Genomic DNA, 25,025 nt, shown 5'->3' with positions numbered 1-25,025 from the left:
CCCTGAATTCATCACAAAGCAGGACACTGACTCCACCTCTGCTGTCTTTCCCTGCAGAGTTAACAGACAGATGGAGGCGGCGGCGGCAGCAGCAACAAACAGAGACTGGTGTCATGTCGGTGTGTACCTTTCTACCACAACTGGCCGAAACACCAGTAGAGCAGAGCCAGGACAAGGCCCATGAATATGGCTTGGACAGGCTGCAATATGGATGGCTAGAGGGGAGGGAGGGGAGAGGGATAAGAAGAAATCAGCCAGCAAATCAACCAAAACCAACATGGAGGATGGAGCAGCTGCAGCGAGGGAGGGGAGAGGACAGAGAACGATAGAGGCAAAGAGAGAAGGTGTTCTGGGAAGGTATGTTTATATCCAGTCAGCAACATGACCGTTTCTACACGTCCAACAGTCACATTCTCTCAACATCAAAGAGGATGATCATACATCCATCACCAGGCTCTTAAACAGCAGCCCTGATTTAATAAAAATCAGCTGGTGTTTAAAGACATGTGAGAAAGGTCTGAAACTTCAACCCATCTTTCATTAACTAAAGCCGCACAGCAGATGTTGGAACATGCCAGAGATTCACAGGCGGAATGCTCAGAAAGACGGTTTTATGAAGTGATATGTGACCCATTGGCTCCAGATGAAGTTAAAACTAATCGAAATGTGTGAGTTATTCTCCTTTCTATCCGCGTTAACCATGCTCAGGTGGATAAAATAATTAGTCAACACTGAATAACTTCAGCAGAATATCACAAAAAGAAAAAAAAATGGTGGCGAATGATGCCGGTCTAATATTGAGACACTGCATTTTATCAAAGCTCACACAGTCCATTCACAGTATCATAAATCCTTCTGCATCTCCAAGGTGAGGTTGTGGTAACATAAAATGCCTCCAATGATGTCACCTGAGTCAGTGTCAGCTGATGCTGAGTACTAAAAATGTATCTTGAGCGTGTGGACGTTACTGTTCTTCCAAAGCTGCTTCATTTCTCTTTTTAAAACAAAGGGCGACAGTTACAGTATCTGCCACCAGAGAAAAAAGGGCTTGAATCTGCTAAATGTCTGCAATGTGTTTAACTGTGGGTTAACTAAGCACTTCATTATGGCAATGCATTGTTATTAATAAAAGCAGAAATCTAATCCTGGTTAGCCTGTGTGCTTCAGTTACTTAACGAGTCAGCGTGCAATAAACACGAATCAAACTCTACGCTGCTTTAGAGATAAGTCTGAAAGTAATTGTGACATTATTACTGATAAAAAAAAGAGATAAATTACACTAGGACGACACAACCAAAGTTTTGATAAAGAGTAACTATGCTTTAGGATTTAAATTCAGGTCAACTAAAACCAACTTAAAACTAGTTAGAAACCTGATTCTGCAAATCAAAACAGATCTTGAAGGACAAGACAAACACCCGAGCTGAGAAGTGGTGGATGAGAGAAAAGAGGAAGGTTGGAAGAGGATGAGGAGGGGAAGGAAAAGAAGAGGCTGCTCCGCCTCGCTGATTTTTTTGGTTCATAATTCCAGAGATTTCGGAGCATCAAAGACAAACTAACAGCTTATTTATCAGCTGGAAGCTGGAGGTTTTTAACACCATACACAGTTTAAATGTTACATCACTACTTAGTCATTGATTATTATTTATGCATACACACCGATCAGCCATAACATTAAAACCCCTGACAGGCAAAGTGAGCAACATGTCTCATCTTGATCCAATGCAATGCTCTGCTGGGAAAACCTGCATCCTGGGACTCGCATGGATATTACTTTGACACCTACGTGAACATTTCTGCAGACCAAATCACCCCCCCACAACCCAAAGGGACCAAAGGATCGTTTGCTAAGGTCCTGGTATCAGACACTCTTTGACCACACCTTGACTGGTCAGAGCTCTTTTAGCAGGATGAGGAGATATACTCTATATTAGGCAGGTGATTATAATGTTATGGCTGATCAATGTACGCTTTAACCACAGTGATTAGTAGTAGTTCTCTTTGTGAGATTGAAACTACACTAAAAATCAGACTTTTCTGTGTCCAGTTAGCAGTGACGGGGGGGTGTGAACTGGAAATGCTGGGTGGGCTAAAGTGTCCAGTTCCCCTGCGGTAAACTTTGAGCACAAACAACTGTGGGGGAAACATACTTTGGAGTTTAAAGCTCAGCAAACAAAAAAAATATTCCATGACAAACGGTCTATATGATCTTTGGTCTTCCTGAAACTGAAGGGAGTATGTTCTTTGTGAACTCACGGAGCTCGCCTTGTCCTGCAGCAGCTTCAGGCTGCTCCTGCACTGCTCCAGCTCCTGGTGGATGTTCAGCTTCTCCTGCTCTGTCCTCTCATAGCGCTGACGGAGGTCCGAGAGCTGCGACTGAGTGTCTTCGTACTGCACACGAGAAAACACACTTAATCATCTCAACAAACTGAGGCCATCAATCTAATGAAACGACTCACTTAACAACTTTAAACAGTCATTAACCTTTCTCTGCAGTTCACTGGTGTTGCTATCTCTAGCCCCTTTCACACTGAGGAATAACCCGCGTTTAATTCGCGAATTTAGTGTGTCCGCTGTTGCGTTCACACTGACGACCCGGGCTGGCGTGTCAACTCGACTCGCCTTTCGACCCGCGTCGGACCCTAGTCTTTTTGCCGAGCCGAGTTTGGTGTGAAAGCAATTGACGCGGGTCGGACGTGGGCGTGGCGTGACGCGAGGAGTTTAAAAGACAGAATGGACAGCTGATTCAGAACAACAGCGACAGGTGAGGACAAGTTTCACTCTGTTTTACATCAAGTTCGAGACATTTTTGAAGATGGCCAACTGGGGAGACAAGGAGGTCCGCGAGCTCCTCAGCCTCCGAGCAGAGGACGTTATTTTCCGCCACATTTCGGGGACGGTGAATGATGGACCTCTGCTGGAAGGCCTGGCGAGAAAGATGGGAGAGCGCGGTTTCCCACGCAGCAAGACGCAGGTGACCAACAAACTAAAGGCCATGAGGAAAAAGTTCCATGCTGTTAATGACCACAATGGCAGGAGTGGCAGAGGGCGATTGGACTGGCCATATTTTGACAGGTGCTACGCCATCTGGGGAGGAAGCCACTCTGTATTTAACCCTACCTCCGACGCATGGCTTGTGCCTACGTCATTGTACACGCCCAGCATTTTATGTGTTTCGTGTGACGCTCTGCCACTAGGCAACGCCCCCTGAACTCGGCTTCAGGCGGCACGGGTCACTTACGCCAAGCTTTCACATTGCTCGACGCGGGCCGAGTAGCAATTTGGACCCGCTAAGGTAGCGGGTCTCAGTGTGAAAGGGGCTTCTGTGAGGACCATTTGAAATTTCTGCCACACCTTAAAAGGGGTTTATTTTAACGATGAGGTAGACTGCAAACAAGCAGTACAAACAAGTGTGAGTACCTCTTTCTGCAGTGTGTGTGTGCGAGCCTGGGCCTGGTCCAGCTGGCTCTTCAGTCTGCTTGCATCCTGCAGGTGCCGATTCTCAAGAGAACCCAATTTGTCCTGCAAAACCCCCTCCCTCTTTTCCAGAGACTCCAGACTGCTGCTGAGGACCAGACTTTGCTCCCTGGTGCTGCAGACAAACATCACACAAACATGCCCAGTCAGTCAATCACTTTAATACGTTTAATAACATCACTTTTATCATCCACAAGCTCACAGTTAACTGACTATCTATAAAATCTGAAACAGAACCAACTCTGATAAGCACCCATGTTATCTCTGTAATTCAGATATTCAGATCATGTTATCCAGATTCAGTGACTGGCATTGGTCTACTTCCTTCTTTGTCTTTCATTTCCTTTCTCACTTCAGGACCGAATAATTTCTCAAGCTCACAGGTCGTTGGTGGCTTTCTGCGTACTTTGGTACAACCAGACGTATCGGCGTACTTTGAAATCCGCAACGCGCCACCAGGCAGAATATGTAAGAAACCTTTGATGTTCTTTTAAATATTTGATACCTGAACCAAAAAACACAGATGTTTTTACAAGAGGACAGCTGGGAGACATTTAGCTCGACTGAAGTGGTGCATTACTTTACTCATTAAAAGTGCTGTCATTGACACCTGCGGTTTATTGAACATGTAGCTGAAACCCAGATAAAATCCTGCTGAGCTCTCACCTCTTCTTCTCCCTGGAGAACAGATTTTCAGCCCGTTAACCTGCTGACTGCTCAGACTGGTTCAGCCTTCTGTCGCCTTCTACCTGAATCAGCTGAATGTAATGTTTCCTCCGGTCAGTCTCATCCTCTGCCCGTTCTTTAATGATGAATTCAAACTCTGAACCTGATCTGTGGACCTGCCAGAGCTACTTTCAGCTGTCCTGAGCCAAAATTCGTATTCGTGTTCCCGGCTGTCAAACACACTTTTAATTCAAAGTTCAGTATGCTCAAAGCTTCAGTTAAGAGTTCGGAGGCTTTTCAATGAGCAGTTGAGGAGTCACTTCTAACGCCAGGCTGGCAGTGTGAGAGCTTCATTCAAAACAGCCAATTTGATTAGTTCGGCAGACCGGTCAATTGTTACTGTTGAATATTGAACGTTTCGGTGTCTTTTGGAACTACGTTACGCACTACCGTCTCAACACTACATATCTAACACAGCATATGAAGGTGCAGCGTTAACAAATGTTTTCATTACTGCCCGGCAGAGCAACTGAGGCGTCAAGCATTTATATGACACGGATGTGAATAGCTTTAATGTGCGTATGTAGTTTACAGCTGTGTGTGGTAAGAGAAAGACAGATTAAAAGTCTTTATCAGCTGATGCTCAATTCTAAATGACTAAATGACATGTGTAAAAATCCCTACAAACAATATTTATATTAAGTTTATAGTGTTAAGTCTTGAAACAAGCAAGTTTTATTCTAAAATTGAGTTCTTCTGTGACAGAATGTGTTCTTCATGTAAATATTGACTCTCACGCTCTCAATCTTCTTGTTGCTTTAGGAAAAAGGTTTCATGGTCGGTGTTTAAAATGTAAGTTTTTAATAAACAGTTAGGCCAGGAACATACTTTTAATGAAGGATACGCATGACTATCGTAGCAGCCTGTTTGAAGCACCATTTGCGTCCTTATATATATATAGATGACCAGTAGGGGGCAGTGTAGGGTCAAATTCCATCAGATGAAGGGTCGTAGGGTCGGCTTATAACTGAAGCATTTATTTATCATGGACTCAGTCAAGATGAAAAATATGAAATTGTTGCATTAAAGTCAATGTTGGTTGTGCTATCAGGTATTGAGTCCTTTCCTTGACATCAATATCAAGTTTTAAATCCTAGTTTGACAATCCTTTTTATAACTATAGATTGATGCATATTGGATTAGGATGAAGTCATTAAACATTGTATGTGCGCACCTGCTCAGCTCAGCCTCCAGGCGGTGCAGTTTATCTGTGAGAGTTGTCCGTTCAATTCTCAGGCCGTCACAGTCCTGCTGCAAACACACACACCGCTGCTGCAATGTAACACACTCCACTGCAAAAGACAATAACCACAGGGCGCAAAGTTAGTATCCATCAAAACAAATCAGAATTACCAGGTAAACAATGTGTTTACGTGTAGAAGATGTTCATCTTCACAGAAACGGTGCTCACCCTGCAGATGGTTGGCAGCGTTTTGTTGCTGCTGTTGCTGTGTGAAGGCCTCCTGCAGCCGGCCGATCTCCTCCTCGTACTTGGCAGCCGTGGTCCTCCAATGCTCCAGCTCAGAGCGCACGCTGCCCAGATCTGCTTGCAGGGTGGCGATCTCGCGTCCCCGCTCCGCTGTAGCCGCCTCCATGGTGTGCCGCAGGACAAGAATCTGGAAAGAGAAACATGATGCGCACATCAGTCACGGCGGACAGCGAGGTGTTGAAAAAACTCAAGAGTGGACTTCAGGGGTAGTCAGTAAAAGTCTCTTTTGAAGAAGAGTGAGGAGCAGATGGATGGGATGAAGAAGAATCAAATGTAGATGTAAGAGTTGGGGAGAGGTGCCATCAGTGCAAGCTGAAGCCGTACCTCCTCCTGGGCCGAGTAGAGCTCCTCTCTGGTGCTGCAGATGGTGCTCTCCCTCTGCTCCCTCAGTGCCTCCATGTCAGCCTGCAGCTTCCCAAGCTGAGCTGCACACGCCCGAAATAAGCACATCAGTTTACAACATTTATAGGCTCAAAGTATCTCCTGCATGTGAGAAAAAACGTGGCTTATGTGTATACTGACTCTGCAGGTATTGGATCTGTTTGGTCGAGTCCTCAGTCAACTTGGAGTTACTCCTCCTCTCCTCCTCCAACAGAGCTACAGAGAATCAGTCAGTCACAATGTCAACAATTCAGCTCTGAACCTTAGAGCGTCAAGGTTTTTAACTGGAGCTATAACTCTACCCCACACAGTGTCGGTGTGGCCTCAGAGAATTAGTTCTCGTTACCTTGTAGCTCCAGACATTTTTGTTTGCCAGTGTTGGCCAAATCCTGGGCCTCCAGAAGCTCTCTGTGCAGATGGCGGATGACCTGTTCTGTGTCTCCTGGCTCTAGACCGGCCCGTTGCAACTCAGCTACACGTGAACAGAACCCAAAAACATGATCTAAACGTTCTTTCTTGAGATTTAATAATTAAACGCAGTTAAATTAAACAGCTTCCGTAATGGATGATTACATGTACTACACAAGCTGTTTGAAGTCCTTTTCCCATAATTCAGATTTCCAGGTGTACAGTCAGAGCAGATTTATAACAGAGCTACAACGATGAGACGAGTCGCAACGGTTACCTTTGAGAAGAGCTACTCTGTTCTGCGGTTCATTCAGCTCCTGGTCATCCATGTTGCCTTCTGTAACATTTAAAAATCATGTTGCCTTCTGTAACATTTAAAAATCATGTTGCCTTCTGAAGCACATTTATAAATCATGTTGCATTCTGTAACACATTTATAAATCATGTTGCCTTCTGAAGCACATTTATAAATCATGTTGCCTTCTGAAGCACATTTAAAAATCATGTTGCCTTCTGAAGCACATTTAAAAATCATGTTGCCTTCTGAAGCACATTTATAAATCATGTTGCATGAATAAATCATGAAGCACATTTAAAAATCATGTTGCTTTCTGAAGCACATTTAAAAATCATGTTGCTTTCTGAAGCACATTTAAAAATCATGTTGCCTTCTGAAGCACATTTAAAAATCATGTTGCCTTCTGAAGCACATTTAAAAATCATGTTGCCTTCTGAAGCACATTTAAAAATCATGTTGCTTTCTGAAGCACATTTAAAAATCATGTTGCCTTCTGAAGCACATTTAAAAATCATGTTGCCTTCTGAAGCACATTTAAAAATCATGTTGCCTTCTGAAGCACATTTAAAAATCATGTTGCCTTCTGAAGCACATTTATAAATCATGTTGCCTTCTGAAGCACATTTATAAATCATGTTGCTATCTGAAGCACATTTAAAAATCATGTTGCTTTCTGAAGCACATTTAAAAATCATGTTGCTTTCTGAAGCACATTTAAAAATCATGTTGCTTTCTGAAGCACATTTAAAAATCATGTTGCCTTCTGAAGCACATTTAAAAATCATGTTGCCTTCTGAAGCACATTTAAAAATCATGTTGCCTTCTGAAGCACATTTAAAAATCATGTTGCCTTCTGAAGCACATTTAAAAATCATGTTGCCTTCTGAAGCACATTTAAAAATCATGTTGCCTTCTGAAGCACATTTAAAAATCATGTTGCTTTCTGAAGCACATTTAAAAATCATGTTGCTTTCTGAAGCACATTTAAAAATCATGTTGCTTTCTGAAGCACATTTAAAAATCATGTTGCCTTCTGAAGCACATTTAAAAATCATGTTGCCTTCTGAAGCACATTTAAAAATCATATTGCCTTCTGAAGCACATTTAAAAATCATGTTGCCTTCTGAAGCACATTTAAAAATCATGTTGCCTTCTGAAGCACATTTAAAAATCATGTTGCTTTCTGAAGCACATTTAAAAATCATGTTGCTTTCTGAAGCACATTTAAAAATCATGTTGCTTTCTGAAGCACATTTAAAAATCATGTTGCCTTCTGAAGCACATTTAAAAATCATGTTGCCTTCTGAAGCACATTTAAAAATCATGTTGCTTTCTGAAGCACATTTAAAAATCATGTTGCCTTCTGAAGCACATTTAAAAATCATGTTGCCTTCTGAAGCACATTTATAAATCATGTTGCCTTCTGAAGCACATTTAAAAATCATTTTATTACAGAGTGAAAGCTCCACATATAACACTTCTGAAACATTGTTAATGTCCCCCAAAGCGGATTCAACACTCATCAGTAATCAACAGCACTTCAAATCAAAACTAAAACAGACGGGGGGGACAAATGAATAGAATCATGTTCATGGTGTGAGAAATTCTGCCGAAAACACATTTGTGTGTTTTTCTGACCTGAGGTGTCATCACTGCTGCGGTCTTTGCTTGGACTCAGAGTGTCTGACATGTCCGACTCTTTGGCGTCCATCTGATTCCCTGTGAGTAAAGAACAGTACAGCTCCGTGTCACCCATTTACACCCAACACACATGCTTAAGCCAGTGCATAATGAGGGTGCATAATGAGGACGTGTGTCCTCTACCTTTGAGTCGATCAGGACTTGCGAGGATGTTGTCTTCTGCCGTCTGGTTGTTCTGCAAGTGGGCGTCCATAACTTCTAAAATGGGAAATACAGATAAAAACATTAGATTTTCAGTCCTTATCATAACTTTTAAATGTCAGCTGTCCATTTACAATTTATTTTCTCTCTCAATTCTGCTGTGAACAGGATTCAGGATATAAAACTCTTCACAAAAATTTGAAGTTAATTGAAAGTCTTACCATCAAAGTTGACCAGTTTGTGAATTGAAGAACTTACAGTCTCCTTCAGCTGTTTGACAGCTGCAGAAAGAGGAAAAGAAAACCAAAGGAGTCGATAAATAAAACAGTTTAAATAAGCGGCCAAAACACAAAATCTGGACTTGAATCCATCTTTATATATCAGTCTCAAATGATCAACTTAACATTCGGTTAAAACATGCAGAAACTTTCACTGGCTCAGTTGGATTAGGGGCTGGTTAGTAATCGTGATGAGGGTAACTACGTGGATTGTTTATTTAGCTTGTTCGAGTTGCACATGTAAGACATTGAATGAACAAAAATCCACGACAAATGAACTAAGAAAGGTTTTTACTTGAAGACCAACTGCAGCTCCTACATGAAAATCACAACTTTGATTATCACTTTACACAAAATGCACAGTTGTGTTGTGACCTGGTGCCTGAAAGTTGTGTGGTTTCATAAATCCAATGCAAGTTTATTTATAAAACATTCAAAACAACAGAGTTGACCCAAAGTGCTGTCAAAGAAGAAAGATGATCAAAGACTAACCAAGGGAACTACTTGCTATAAGACATAACCAGTTGAATGTCCACACTCGATCAGTCTACAGTAATCTAGAAAATGTTGAATTATGTTGTTAAAATATCATTGGAAAAAAACAAAAGGGGAAAAAAGTCAACCTAGTTAAATTGTCTCCGTCTTTCTGGCTGACCTGACCTTTCCACAAATAAATGAAAAAACAAGCCTAAATTCAAGCCATTTTTACAGATTTCCTCCTCCTTAAAGGGATAGTTTGCCTCTTTTGACATGAAGCTGTATGACATCCCATATTAGCAACATCATTTATGAACATTGACTTACCCCCTGCTGTGTCCTGTGAGCGGAGTCCCAGCTGAGTTTTGGAGTTGACGAAGGTAGTCCGGCTAGGTGGCTGGGGACACAAAAATAAAGCGTCTTGCTTCTCAAAACAATATGCGTTCAAAGAGTGATACATTTGCATCACAAAATCGTTGTCCAGGAAAAAGTCAGACCTCACATCGCTTGGCGCTATTTTTGCCTCCCTTGATATCAATGCGTCCAGCCACCTAGCGATAGCCGCACATGTTACGGTGTTTACTGCTCGGAAGCAAGGGACTGCTCAGTCTGCTCTTCGGTCTGCACAGTTTACATTGGATGCATTGATATCAAGGGAGGCAAAAATAGCGCCAAGCGATGTGAGGTCTGACTTTTTCCTGGACAACGATTTTATGATGCAAATGTATCACTCTTTTGAACGCATATTGTTTTAAGAAGCAAGACGCTTTATTTTTGTGTCCCCAGCCAACTAGCCGGACTACCTTCGTCAACTCCAAAACTCAGCTGGGACTCCGCTCACAGGACACAGCAGGGGGTAAGTCAATGTTCATAAATGATGTTGCTAATATGGGATGTCATACAGCTTCATGTCAAAAGAGGCGAACTATCCCTTTAAGCCATGTGCTCTGTCCACAAAATCTGTTATTCCAAAACAAAGAAACCTATTAATGTAACTTACAACTGATGGCAAGTATTATTGTAGACAAACAAGCCAGGGAGAGTAGTAATGACAGATCTAAGGCAGCCGATTCTTGATTTGTGTAAGTGGAAAGAAGCTCTCACATACTTGGTACTTGAACTGCTTTGGTTAGGACTGGTAATAGAGTCAGAATCTCTTTGCAAAAGCAGCTCAAACTGTCTAAAATGATGAGATAATGGGAAAAAAAAAAAAAAAAAAGAACTAAAAGAGAAGCCCTACGACAGAAACTTCAACAAGGTCTGCGAGCTAATCCAATGAGGAGCTGTAAAAGGCAGCATGCAGAGAAAAAGATGCAGTTTGAGTCCCCAAACCACAAATAAAACACCTTTATTCAGCAATCAAGTTCAATGAGCTCGTAAGGCTGAGCAAGATACATCTCCAGCAATGCCCTTCAAGAGAAATCTGGTTCATTTCAAGAATGTCATCAAGTTTATAACTGCAGATAAACCCATTAACAGGTTAACACATTCAGATGTGATGCAACATCTGAGTGCCCATGTGAAAGAGGTGCCTCGGGCCTTGTGGGTTAACTAAGGATTAACCAGTAAACTCTTTCTCATGAGCTCCCGTGAGCTAAGGAAGGCCCTGTATAAATCATATCTTTGTTCACACTGAGGTGATGTTACCGTCAGACTGAAGTCTTAATGAAATGTTTGTGATACGCTTTGTTCAAAAGAATACAAAGGAACAGGACAGCATTAATGTTCCACTTCTATTCAAGGAGATCATTTGAAGGCGTGGAGTCATCCACTCTGCTCCATCTTCCTCTCTGTCTACCTCTTTAGATATCCGTACTACTTAATAATCCTTGGAGCATTTTCTTATGATATGAGAGAGCCTACAGAAAACTGTTGGAACTGTAAGAAAAATACTTGAGGAGCAATTTAATTCTCAAACACTCACATTCCCCTGTGTCAGCAGTTGGACAGCTTGTAGGCTACTGAACCCTCTTTAAGGCACAATCTTTTCATGAGTCGTGTGTTTAAAGGCCCAAGTTGTTAAAACAAGCACTGCACGACATTACAGCTGCTGGACGATTAATAAAACTAATGAGAATTAACTTTATAATCCCTCTTGTCACATATCGGCTCCATAAACTCTGTACTTTCCTCTCGCACCATTCCTCTGTGTTTCAGAAACTAACATTAGCAACTGTTGCTTATATAGTCAATATTTAACCAATTTTTATTTTTATTTTTGTAAAGCTGAGCTGTACTGATGATGCTTTCATGACTAAAGTGACAATAGGAATTTATAACTTCCGACTAGTGCTGCTCAAATAATCTAATGGTAAAATGCTGCGATGCGCTGACACGACATGTTCTCCTCTCTGAGAGCAGTTTGTCTGTCTTCTGCACCGCTAGTAAAAAGATGACCAGCCTGTCTCAGTTTAGGGAGCGGCACGTGTGGTGCATATGGTCACGTGAGCTTCCAGTGTGCAGCGGGGACCAGGTGAGGATGGATGTCCAGTCAAGCGACACAGAACAGGTGGCTAAAAATTAACACTACCTGTTATACGGCGAGCAAAATATAACAATGGGAGGTGTTTGTCAGGGTCACACCATATGACAACTCCTCACAGAAATACAAGGAAATAACTGACTCTCTAACGCACTGCTTGGTAAAGACATGATGCCCATATACACCGTTAGCAGCGTGGAATTCCAGAAAATTATCCACGCTCTGTCTGGACAACAGATACCAACTACCAGTTCTCAATAATGCAAAGATGTGTTGTTTTTATTTAATTTGAAAACATTGGATTCCTGCTTTCTGCTGCTGTGGTGTGTTTGAGTTGAGAAAAACACAATTCAGCAATATCAATAACCAGTGGGTGCATTTTCCTAGATTACCAAGCGAGGTGAACCGTGATACCATTTATCACAACACCGACCTCAATATTCACAATATGACTTTTCCCCCAAACTCTGCAGCCCTCCTTCCAACTGGTAAAAAATAAACAATATAAATAGCCAGTTGGAAGTGAGATTTTCTTGTTGGGATACAAAACATTAAAAAAGTTCTGGTAGAGCATTATTAACTAATTTATTTCTTAAGCTAAATCAGCTCCGTAACCAATGTTGAGATCAGATGCTAATAAAACAAAAAACAGCTTCAACTAGCTCATGGCTTGACACTTGACATTTTCAGAACTAATGAGCCCCAAACAAAATATCACTTCTCGGCCAGGACTTCAAGCACTCAAATATATGCTCTCAGGCACAGAAAAGTGATTTTTCTGTAGCATGTCGTCTTTAAAACAAAAATCCTTTCACAAACCTGACTGACAACAAACCAAAAAAAACAAATGCAAAAATGGTGGCGTCTTTGTGATAAAGATGCATTTGAGTCAGTGGAAACTTGAGTGGTGAGCCAGTTTTTCTTCATCAGTCCATCTGCCTGTTGTTTGAAGGACAGGTATCCCATCCTTCTGTTAATGGTCTTCACATATGAAGCAGATGGGAAGTAAGGAAGTAATTCTCAATGCTAATGCTAACTATAAAGTTAATGAAAATCAAATGAATGACATTTTTTAAAAGATAGGGAAAGTATTCAGAACTTAAAAATAAAGGCTTTTACTTCTTTCTCAGGTTCGACTCTTCTTCTGATGTTTTTGTAGAAAGTGAAACAATTTCTTTCTAAATTTCAGTTTCTTGTCCATTTCGGACAGCGATGGGACTTTGCAGGATGCTGATGAAAGTAATAAGGAAAGTGTGTGTTTCTGTTAACAACAGGACTGGATGTTTGTACTCACGCGGACACTCAATCAACTGTTGGATTCTAGTTGAGTCTCCTCCACTGTTGTTGACATGACAGTTGTCTGATAAAACACAGAGGACTGACATTACTTTGACGACTATCAGAGTGAAGCTGGGTATTCCGCCCTCATTTTTTATTTTTTTTTTCCCCCAAAGATTTTATTGATTCTGCTCATCAGTGCCAAATGGCACTGATCCTTCACTCCAAGTTGGACATCTCCTTGAATGAAGCAGAATATGAACGCTTATTGTAATTTAGAGATGATTTTTTTAATGTTTCCATGTGTTGATGCATTGGTCGTCTCTGAACTAAAGAGAGGCAAACTTTGATTCTCTGTTTTGAATAAGCAGAATCAAAAAAATCTTTCACGAGCAGTTGATTCCCAGAAATTCGGAACAGAATCCTTTTCAGAATCAGCTCTTAATACCCAACCCTGTAATATTTAAGACGAGTAAAGCCGCAGAGAAGAAACTGTGATGGAGAAAGGACATACAAGCAGGTAGAAAGCATGGCAGTGCTGACGACTTACAAAGACATACAAAAACTCTAAAGACGGACAGACACTCGCCAGATGGACAGGGCAGAAATCGAGGCCGTAGAGTGTTGGCATCTTTAGACAGATTAATAAACACACTTGCAGACAGACAAGACACTGAAATCTCCCAACAGCTGTTCAGTAAAACATCATAAAAACAAAATACTACACTCAGTGAACAGCCTTTCTCTGCACCTGAGCTCACAGTTGCTCAATTCAACACTCAAAGACTCATTACACGTCATCTTGTCAGGAAGTAAACTGACATCATCTGTTCCACACGAGACGCTACTAAAACAGAGACTAAAATCAAAGATATGTAATTTAATTGGATCCCTGACAGAAATGTGAAATTTACTGTCTAATAAGGACTGAAATAGCTTCTTAATAAGCCGTATACTTTCATTGCAGAGGTTTTTGTTTTGGCCCAAACTGACAGGTAAACTAAGACAGGTCGGTAATGAACCTGTACTTAAAACTGATTAAAATTACTTTAAATTCAGGCGAGTGGTCTGGAAAGAGGCAGAGCGCTTGCCATTTAATCAAAGGGTTGCTGGTTCACTCCCCAACATCCTGGGTCCATGTTATAACTTCTCCTGAACTTACGCTGTCCCCGCTGCGTAAAGGACAACATGTTTTCAATCAGATGAAATTGGAGGAATGTTCCTTTTGTAAATAGGTTAAGGTTGTATGAGGTGCTTATGCGTACAGTGATCAGAGTGCTCTCAGTTTGGGGTATCGGGGAGGAACTCAGACGGAGGAACCAAGCTAAGAGCCAATCAGAAGAGGGCCACAGAACAACAAGTTTAATGCAATTCAAGTAAATTCCACATTTGGGGATTTTTCCACCACAAACTTAACGGCGTTAGCTGTGTCAGACTTGTTGGATAGCTTACTGCTGACCATTACTGATTGAAACACTAAAAGGTGGTACATGTTTGCACTTTGTCTCATATTTGGTATTTTTTAAATTAGACTGGCATAACTGTCAGTCACAGTCGATCCACAGCAGGATACATTGTGAAACAACCGTGAATGGTAAGAGTTGTTTGAGATTTCCGTCCATTCTGAGTCACAGTTAGATCCCGGTCAGATTTCCTCCCCGATTCTCCAAACAGAGAGCGCTGGTAAAACGACTCCAGCTCAAAAATACTTCACACAACCCCACAGAAAAACTGTCTTTTCTAAACATCTCAGTTTATGGATTAGATTCTTTTATAAAGTATTATTTAAGTTTGGATGATTAGATGTGTCCAAACCTTTGACTACTATGTAATGATACAAACCTAACTAGGTAGAGTAGTGTATTACTGTTTTTTTTAATCTATATTAAAGAAGAGTCCTATACATCAAACTGTTTATTATAGTAATCAAACTAACTACCATCATTATCTCCATCTTCACCAACTGCACCATCATCGGTGTCTGTATCCCCCTCATCCTCCTCTTCCTCCTGGCTCTCAGGTGTCTGCAGGCTCTGTTTGTCCTCAACAGGCTCCTCTACGGGTCCGTGGGAGACAATGTCGATATCTGTCATGTGACCAGATCAGATATATACGATTTTGTCGAAACTTTACCAGCCACACACATGCACAGAACAGAGTCTAAATGATAGCAAGCTCCTTCAAAAAGTGGCTACTGTGGGAAAATTGTGCAGTGAGACAGTCACCTGCAGCGCTCATTGTACAATGTAGTCATTCAATCACCAGAAGTCAATCAGTGACCAAAAGCTTCTTTTCCCCAGAAGAAGAAAAACAAAGCAGCAGACAGTTTGGAAACTGTGGAAACAACCCAGATTATCCAACAAGCCCAGTTTAGACCTGACAGAGCGCCAACATGTCCCGAGACAACTTTCAGCAGACACAAAACTTTTGAACAGCTCAGGTGGCTTCATTTTGGCACGATGGCCACAGTTAAAACTGCAGGTAACATGACGCACTACTGTTCGGAAAGATTCTTTAAATACACAGTTAGAAAAGCTACAGTTCACAAAAAGTTTCAGGCATTTGGTCAAATGGGAATACTAAAATCTGTGTAGTGTTTTCAGCCAGAGAATGATTTAAAGCCTCAAGACATTTTTCAGCATATGCACCTGGAGAGCAACTTTTACTGGTATGAATGAGATGCCATGATGGAACAAGAGTCCAGTTCCCTAAACAGATCCTTTGTGCCGTTAGGTACCCTGTTGATATTTACCTCAACAAAATATACGCATGCTTTGAGTATGATTAAAAGGGATGAACGTGTGAATGTGAATGTGTAAAATGTTTGGTTTGCACTTCAGATTTCTGGTAGGAACTCCAACATGAACCTATTTGCATGTTACATAGCAAGTTACAAACTTGTTCTTATCAAAATCTGACCGATATATTGGAATAGAAGATATATGAAGTCATTATAAATGTTTTCAACACACATAGAATTTATTCACCGAATTCTAATGCACAGGGGGTTTCTCTACAGCTGTGCAGGTATACTTCTGCAGTAGTAAGTAACGAACCGAGGGCTTTAATAGTTAACTGTCATTCTATAGTGCCGAGTTATGATCAAGTTACCCGGAGCAGGATTGGATTGGAGGAAAGGGACAGACACCTGAGTCGAGAGCATGTGTTTTGATTCCTTTTTTGTCTCCATATTGATTTCTGGTCCTTTAAACGTCCTGCATTCTATTGTTGTACTACCCTGTTAGGCACTTAAAGTGCTTCACTGTTAGACATTTAAATGAACAATAATATATGTGTTAATGTAAAAAAGCTTTGCAGATATTTTCCATGAACTGTTACATTACCAGCTCAGGAAAACCATTCATGTCCGAAGTGTCCGTGAGTTAAAATGGGCTGTTTTGTTTGTTTGACAAATATTCTTTTACTTTTTTGTACAGAAGCCTGCGAATAAACTAATTCATTTATGCAAATTAATCAAATATGTAACTGTAAAGCTTTTCCTTACATCTATAATCTACAATACTTGCATTTGGGTGGACTGCTCGCCTCTTTTAACAGTCAACGGTCAGTGTGACTGTGTCAAGGTTTTTTTCAAGTGACGTTTGATTTTGACAGAAATATATTCAGGGATAATTGTGAATTCAGCTTTCAGATGACTATCTGAACTCTACCTGGATCAGCATTTCATGTCCCCCATCAGAGCTACCAAAGGACACCCAAAGCCTCAATCTCTCTAACTTCAGAAACAGAAGACAAAAAGCCAGATTTCCACCGGAATAGACAGATGAACAAAGAAAGCCACGAGAGCAGTGAGAAACAGGAATGTACATGGGTATCGTGCAGGAAGTTGTCATGCATCATTAGTGCAGGATGAGGAGGTGAAGTTAGTGGCACAACGGAGCGGCAGAGAGGAGGCGTGTCCAGAACAGACCAGAAACTCACCGAGACTGTTGTTTTCTTTAATGCTTTTTTCTTGAAGCTGTTCTAACCGCGCTGTGAACAACAACAACAACAACAACAACAGAAAGAAGCGTTGACTCAGAGGAACTCCCAGCTGGACCTCACAGCTGAACAAAGATGTGTTCTGATCCAGCAGCTAGTTGCTGAAGTTACCTCTTGTGTTGAGCAGACGGTTAAAATTGATGCAGGATGTAGTGTGTTAGCTTGTTAAAAGTTAGAATTGACTGTGTACTTATGTACATATCAGGATTAAACGTGCTGTGAGGTCATAAATCTGTCATTAAAGCCTGATTCTTACTCGGCGCAACTGTTCTGGCTCGAGAACCATTAATGACGTCATCGAAAGCGCCAGCCCCTTCACAGTTCCTTCAGCTCATAAGCGCAGTTTGCGCCGAGTATGCGTCACATTTGCAGTTCTCTCCAGACCAGCGGGCGTCACTGTTGAGGAAACAAGCTGAAGAACCGGACGAAGAAAAGCATACGAAGAAAGCATACACAATGCCACCTGTGGTGTCACGTCAGCAGAGGCTGGCACATCTGATGCAGATGCGGAATGAATTTACTCTGGGTGTAGAACTGTATATGTATCTCAGAGCTAAGCGGCCGCGGCAAAAACAGAAGAGAAGGTGGAATGTTCGTCCTTTGCACCAGATCACCTCCACCACCGACTGCCCCAGATGCCTGCCGATTTCCCCCACAGGAATTCGACACTGCCGTGTTGTCCCAGTGTAACTTCATAGACGTGTCGTACAGATGTTTGTAGAGGCGCACCCTCTAGGTCACTGCGGTCTCTGCAGTGTTCATGTTTCCTTTCTCTTGGTCAGCTGTTTCCGGTTGAGCTCGCGCGAAGTCAGAAAAAAAGTTGTGTTTTTAGCTTGCGACGGGGGCGTGGCGGAATTTTGGGACACGTGACCGTTTGCGCCATTTGCGACCAGCTAGTAAGAATGGGTCAAAGCGAGGTTGCGCCGAGTAAGAATCAGGCTTAAGACACACTGTGGGGAGACAACTTCCTTTTAGGTACAAGTAGCGAGTCAACATAATGTAGACCAAAGACTTGGCTTAAGGTTATGATAAAGGTTAAATTTGGACAAGTGGAGGTCAAAATCAGGGTTATGGTAAGAATAAGTGTTGAAAATGGTGAACCAATGGTGTGATTGTACCCTGCAGGGCAGCGAGCCTCTCGTTGGTAAAGTCGTTGTCAGCCTGCAGAGCCTCGATGCGAGCCTGGAGAACCTGCTCCTTCTCCTCCATCTCCTCAATCTTCATCTCCAACTCCCTCTTCTCCGTTGCTCCCCGCTGAGTCAGTTCTTCTTGCCGGCCTTCTGCTGCCTGGAGAAGTGTGACAAAAGAAAGAAAGTTGGGAGGGAAGAGGACATAAGGGGAGAAGAATGAGGAACAAACCATAAATATGACAAGATGACATGGAGGAGATGGGGAGAAAAGAGGTGAAAAGGGGAGAAAGAACATATTTCACTGGAAATAATCTGGGAAGGTACCCTTCTCTTTTGTAGAGGTAAGGTGCTCCTTTTCTTTTTGGGATCAATGATATAGATCACTCAGCTACATCAGAGTTTGATATGAACTATTCCTTGACCCCTAAAAGAAAAGGTTCACCTTACCTCAGCAAAAGAGAGGGGTTTGGTCCAGTGGAAGGGTCAAAAGGGGGAACTGGGACTGGGCCTTAGTGTTCCATTTCTATTTGGGTACCTTAATTTTATCAGTGAGCTCTTTGATCTCGTTGACAGCGGCGTTGTATTTGTTGGCCAACTCTCTCAGCTCCTCCTGACCCCTTTCGGACATCTCTTTCAGGTGGGTGCACTCGTCCTCTGTGTTACTGAGCGAGCGCTGCGGGACAGCAGACACAAAAACGTTAGGTTTTACACAAACAAAATGACAAAACAAACAACACTTCATCATACAATAAGTAAATCCTGCAGTCATACCTCCACCTCAGACAACTTGAGGACCACCTCGATCTTCTCCTGCAGGACTGCCCTCAGGGACTCCTTTGCCCTCGTCTCATAGTTGTGTTTGTCCTCCTGAAGAGCCAGGAGCTCCTTACGGATCCCTTCCTCTGGCTGAGACTACGAGAGAATTTTTTTGATGAACGTTTAGCCTTAAAGCCATCCAATGAATAATATTTTGACAGTTTAATCCCAACACTTTCTGTAAGGTTGTGAGTTTTACCTTAGAGTAAGCCTGTAACTGACTGCCCATCACCTCCAGCCTGGAGAGCAGACGGTCCTCATCTATCAGAGCCTGGTAGAGACACCCACAGTTTACAGAGTCATATTACATCAGATAACTGGTCAGAAGTGTGGTCACTTACTGTACCACAACTTATTCACCAAATTATTCACCACAAAGAATACCAGCTGCATTTATCGACCACTTTAAGATAAATGGCAATTACAGGCTGCAATGTGGTTCTAACTAAATGAAAAAAAAACCTGCAACAAATGATGAAAACAGCATAGGCTTTCTATGAGGGTTCGGTATGAAAGGACCAGAGCGGGGTTCAAGATATATTGGTCGCAAAATTAAATCGCGATTCAATTTACGTTGATCTCGGTGATCAGCATAAGGCCTTTTCAGTCGATCTATCCACTGAGCTAGCTGTGGATCCCCTCAGCACACCTCAGTCCACTAGTTGACGGCAATGCGCCTCTAATCTGGTTGCTAACTGCCAAGAAAACCCGGAAGGAAAAATGGAAAATAAATAAATAAATAAATACAGTGAACAACCAGCAGGCTGAGGAAGTAAACTGAGCAGAAATGTAGAAGAGAATGAGTGTTGCAAAAGAGAGCCATGACAGCGTAGAGACTGAAACTGAATTAGTTTCATCTTCCCAAACTGTGGAAGCAGTCGACAAAGAGGTCCCACTACGTCAGCGATATGGAAGTGTGGATTCAGTGAAAAAGATTAACTCTCATGTATCAGGGTATCTTTAGCCATTTTTATTTATTTTTTTTGCAGCAACTACCAAACTGGGGCTGCTCAGCCCCAAATCAGTGTGTGCTTACACACATCAAGCCGTCGTGGGGACATCAGCTGAGTGACGACGCACACAGCCTGTTTCACCTTAGTTACTACCTCCCATGCCAGCTCAGAGGAGTAAACACAACAGGTTAACTTCTTTTAACCCCCACTTCACCCCAACACATGCCGTCTCTGTGCTTTCGCCAATGTCACCGATGCACAACAACAGCGAAGCTAATAATCATAAATTAGCAAATTCATTTTTATGAGAAAGTATGTTATCATCTTTACTAAAAATGTTGAAGGAGATTTGCTTTAATTCATATCAAAGTCCAGGGCTGAAGAACAGAAGTGATATTTCCTACCTGCCAGCTGCTCTCTGAGGCCTTCTGAGTGTTGGTTAACAGACGCTGCAGAGAGGCTAACTTCTGCTCCAACATCTGCTCTCTGTGTAAGGCCTCCTGGACAAAAAAGAGAATGGACAGAAAAGGAGGCGATCAGTTACTCAAATGGAAAAAAATACAATTCTTTAGGAACAAAAATCAATAACATTTGCACTACAGCAAATATGGTATAAAAAATACTATTTAGGGATAGACTAAAGGCTTTACAGCCATTTTATCTACTGCTGCAATGTTCATCTTATTCCCTACTGTAATTATAGTATTAAATTATTTATTTAATCCAAGTCTTATCGATTTAAAACAGAAGGCTACATTAGTCTTTTAGTGATTTAAAATGTTATTCTTTTCTAATTTAACTCTTCTAATGCTCAACATACAAAGTCTGTAATCAGGTTCTAAGATGAATTTTCCATCATTTAGCTTAGAGTGTAGCTCCCAAGAATGACCAGCAGGTGTCAGTGCATTACCTGTAAATACTGGGAGAGCTGGAACAGTTCCTGAGAATACATACTGGGAGTGTTGGCTGCAACCTGGACAACACACACACACACACACACACACAAACATGAATACATACTGACTGAGCAGAAAAGGACTGAATATGTTGTTTATGTACATAAATACACAATGCAGATGGACAGGAGCACATACAGTCTACACAAATCAAATATTATATGACAGGCAAGAAATAAACAGTACTGGTAAATTGTTTGGACACACACACGGTTACAGCGACTAAGACATCAGCGTTTTCCTCTGAGAATTATCTTACAGGTACTGTGAGGCATTTGGCCACAGTTTAAGTATCATGATGATGAAACTCGTGAGCATTTGTTCATGGTATGACCCACCTTTAAGGACAAATTAACCAATAAATACAGCACATAACTGCTCCTAAATCTAATAACTAATTACACTGATTCCTGACATGAGGCTGGTGGACACTGATATCTAATGAAGGTGTAAAACCTCGCAGATCCATGATTATGTGATGATGTTAGCAACAATTCTTTGTAAAACAACGAAAAGTAGAGCCTGTGATCTTTGTAGACATTACAAGGTAATTCAGCTAATCTTAAGCAGATTGTGGCTACTGATCACCAATGTCCTGGTGTACTTGGAGCCTTTCATTTAAAATCCAACATTAGACAAGAAGGATGTGACAGATTTATCATTAGGCAACATGTGCGTCATATTGCTCTTTTAAAATAAATGTTAAGAGGAAGATGTTCTGAGGTCTTCAGTGCCAACAAGGTAAGGTAATACAGGGCAGCATTGGTCACTGGGAACTAGAGGCACAGAGTGGTTGAGCAAAAGAAAGAACAAAACCATAGAAATAAGCACATAACAGACTCGTTGTTCCATAATGACAATGAACTGACACTAAATGCAGCAACGTTTGTTATCCGTTTCACAGAAAACATGTTGCTTTGTCGCCGTCTCTCATCATCTCCTAATGGCACCAATGATATTGCAGATAGTTGCAGTTAATTTATTCATGTGAAAAAAATAAGAGACGAGTGTCAATATCAGCAACATAAATATAGCTGCAGCAGCTGAGAAAGAGCTTCAGTAATGCTGTCTGTCTCCATACGCTGATGAGACCGTGTGTTAGTTACTTTACATTAAACATCTGTAAAAAGATCAACACAACAACCCCTAACTGTGGGATGTAGGCCTAATATCTGTCCATCACTCATTTCAGATGAATTACCACACATTTGGGCACATTTACTGAGTGAAGAAGCTTTTCTGTTGACATCTTATTTATTTGTGTGAACCTTCAACAGCTCACAATAATAACAGTTACTTGATTTGAATCCACTTCTGAGCACTCGTGTTGCCCTCTCACAGGCTTTGCTTCAGATAGTGCTGCTCTCCTCCATTTAAAAATAAAGGTGATGGTCTCTTCTGGTCAGTCTTTTCAGTGACAATCTATCATATTATTAATTCATAATGAGCATTCAGCTCACTCGCATCTTTAAGGCAGAATAAGCTGAATATTCCTTAAAAAATACGAATCAATTAAATTGAGCTTATGGGGAAAAAGATAAACAAAACTCTTCGATCGTTCTTAGGTTAACTAAATTAAATGTGGGTTCAGAGTTGCAGGATAAACATCACATCTCCCAGCTCAGAGTACAAATGTCCTGCAACCTCATCTTTATCTCCTCCCTACTTCAAATCATGCTGCATTCACTGTTCCTTGAAAAAGGGAAGTTCAAACTCTTTTCTTCATGCTTTTTGATATTATAAGCACATTCTCATTAGCAGGTGTATGCATTCATTAAGAAAAAGAAAAACAATGTAGTAATGCTCTATCATTACTTTTTTTTAAATGTTTTATATCCAAACTAAATAACTAAATATCAACTGTTGTATAAAGAACAGCGACGACGGACTGACATCGAAGCTCTCGGTTTATGGAGTAAATATGTGAAGGGAGAATTACGATGCAAGTTTTGACTGGCGTACAACCTGCAGGCTGGACGCTACATTCTGTGGTGCAGTGTTTTAACAGCCTGAGGCAGCTCAACGCATGACTCGTGACTAAACTGCATCTAAAAAGGAATCAGCACCAGCTATCTGTGGCCAACTACAGACAACTTAAGCAGAAATTTAAGTATATGAGAATAAAATTACCAATTAGATTTAGATTTTACCATCAGTTTGATGCTAGTGTTAACCCTCAGGCCATTTACTATGCACACTATTATGGTAATGATGTCTAAAGGATTAATGAGTACCATAGATCTCAAATTAGGCAGATCCTGTTGAGGGTTAGGGTTAACCCACTCCTCCCAGAGTTACAAATTCATGGCAGAAAAAGCAGCTGTAGTATTTTGGCCAAAATACGTCACAGACATTTAATTTAGACAGGAAAGTGTGTTAACTTGTGAAAAATTGTCACCAAAATAATCCTTTTAAAATCACACCAGTCAAATAACTGCCCAGAATATTGATCATTTTAAACCTATCTTGTGTTAATACACATAGTATACTGATTTTGTTTCAGTTGATGGCAGAAATAAAGTTTTGTTGATCCTTTATAAATAAATCTGGTTGTATTTTCACAACTCATCAAGTTTAACTGTCATTTTTGGATAGCCATGGTTAGAAAATCCATCTACACCCCAATATTCATATTTTAGGTAATTTTAATTCAGTTGCCAAAAAACAGAATAAATAGACAGTTTTGAATGATAAGTATTTCCAGACCTTATTTTACGATAAGCACTAACTGCCAGTACAAGTGTCCAGTGGGGTATTTCTCTGTGGAGACACTCATCCATGACTGTATTTTTCTTGGTTCTTGACGTTTTGTTGAGTTCAGGATGTTTTTGAGCTGCAAATTTTGGGTAGTGAGCGATTAAAGATGAGTGAAAAAAATAAAATTAAAAAAAAATAATAAAAATCACTCAGAACTATGAAAATGTAGCGATAAGATCGAATGCCGTTTGCTCCCTTCACGTTGACCTATGTTACTGTTCGGCTGCCTGTAACTGCTACTGTTACAGTAACATACTCTACAGCAGGATTGTATGGAGTTGGTCCTAGAAATTATCAATGAATAATGTTGTAGTTTCACTTTCTTCAGCTTCTTTCTGCTGCCAGTCCGTTTAAACCAGGTAAGAAGGGTCATGTGTAAATGCTGAAATTGCACACAGTAACTGAAAAGCCTTTAAGTCAAGTGGACAGGCCCTGCATGAGTGAGAGAGTGAGTGTGTGTCTTCAGAGACCAGCGAGGTACAAGGACCCTGCTTCAGTAAATTATATTAGAAAAGTGGTTCAAATCTAATCACAGCTCCTCATGAACACACTCACACATCAGCTTACATTCCTCAGATAGGTTACACTGAGGCCCTGCTTTTCACACTACTGGAGGAAGACACTGAACAGACTGAGGCAGCAGAGAAAGCTAACATGGCACATTGTCGTACAGTAAACAAGAAACCATTATCTAATAACCTGACACTGAACTGTATCGTATGGCAAATGGAATGATACAGAAAGTGGCATGTGTGGGTTTTGCATTACAGGATTTATTTATTTTAAGTACGAAACGTTGAGTCGTGTACTGCTACAGGTTACTATTAGTTTATTTAGTTGAAAACTGAATGTTAATTTAGTATGATTATTAGTACTCTTTGGGTGAACGTTGGCACTGAACGCCTGGACAATGACCAGCTAAAATCCCTGTGCAGCTAAAGTTTAGTTCATATACGTCAGGATTTTTTTTTTTAGGGTAAAACCATTATTGTGATTGCATCAGTTAAAAAAAAAAAAAAAGGACACCAAATGGTGCAAAATTAGAGTTTTGTCTTGTAATAATCAGGTATTTAAGCCTGATAAGGTAGGTGAAGAGGAAGGCTTACTTACTTGCAAATCAATTAGGCTATCTTTTTAAATAAAATAGTGAATTTTATCATAAAAGCCCCACACTAGAGATAAGATTCTGTCTTTTTCATTTAACAAAAGAAGATTAACATAAAGACTCTGACCAGATGTGCAAATCCAGTCAAGCTTTAATCTCCATAAGATTTG

General features: G+C 41.0%; 1 protein-coding gene across 9 annotated transcripts in view; it reads right to left on the bottom strand.

Annotated features, from left to right (window-relative positions):
• slmapa (sarcolemma associated protein a) overlaps positions 1-25,025 on the bottom strand; it is a 63,530-nt gene that overhangs the window by 7,734 nt on the left and 30,771 nt on the right. For 2 of the 9 annotated variants that reach the window (XM_075461789.1, XM_075461797.1), the window contains 20 exons: positions 20,948-21,010; positions 20,442-20,537; positions 19,284-19,355; positions 19,040-19,180; positions 18,804-18,941; positions 18,257-18,425; positions 17,079-17,129; positions 15,076-15,222; positions 13,153-13,218; positions 8,843-8,902; positions 8,604-8,678; positions 8,418-8,498; positions 6,759-6,818; positions 6,420-6,545; positions 6,215-6,289; positions 6,017-6,117; positions 5,615-5,819; positions 5,378-5,495; positions 3,421-3,592; positions 2,257-2,391 (listed from right to left, as the gene is read on the bottom strand). In XM_075461789.1, coding sequence (XP_075317904.1) covers positions 2,257-2,391; positions 3,421-3,592; positions 5,378-5,495; positions 5,615-5,819; positions 6,017-6,117; positions 6,215-6,289; positions 6,420-6,545; positions 6,759-6,818; positions 8,418-8,498; positions 8,604-8,678; positions 8,843-8,902; positions 13,153-13,218; positions 15,076-15,222; positions 17,079-17,129; positions 18,257-18,425; positions 18,804-18,941; positions 19,040-19,180; positions 19,284-19,355; positions 20,442-20,537; positions 20,948-21,010 — 2,151 coding nt within the window. Of the gene's footprint in view, positions 1-127; positions 216-2,256; positions 2,392-3,420; positions 3,593-5,377; positions 5,496-5,614; positions 5,820-6,016; positions 6,118-6,214; positions 6,290-6,419; positions 6,546-6,758; positions 6,819-8,417; positions 8,499-8,603; positions 8,679-8,842; positions 8,903-13,152; positions 13,219-15,075; positions 15,223-17,078; positions 17,130-18,256; positions 18,426-18,803; positions 18,942-19,039; positions 19,181-19,283; positions 19,356-20,441; positions 20,538-20,947; positions 21,011-25,025 lie in introns of all 9 variants that reach the window. The other 7 variants (XM_075461790.1, XM_075461792.1, XM_075461793.1 and 4 more) reach the window with 7 other exon arrangements.

The sequence above is a fragment of the Odontesthes bonariensis genome, chromosome 3, assembly GCF_027942865.1.
Source record: "Odontesthes bonariensis isolate fOdoBon6 chromosome 3, fOdoBon6.hap1, whole genome shotgun sequence".
Lineage (NCBI taxonomy): Eukaryota > Metazoa > Chordata > Actinopteri > Atheriniformes > Atherinopsidae > Odontesthes > Odontesthes bonariensis.
Note: the sequence above shows the minus strand (reverse complement) of the source record. Positions and strands in the feature narration are given on the sequence as shown.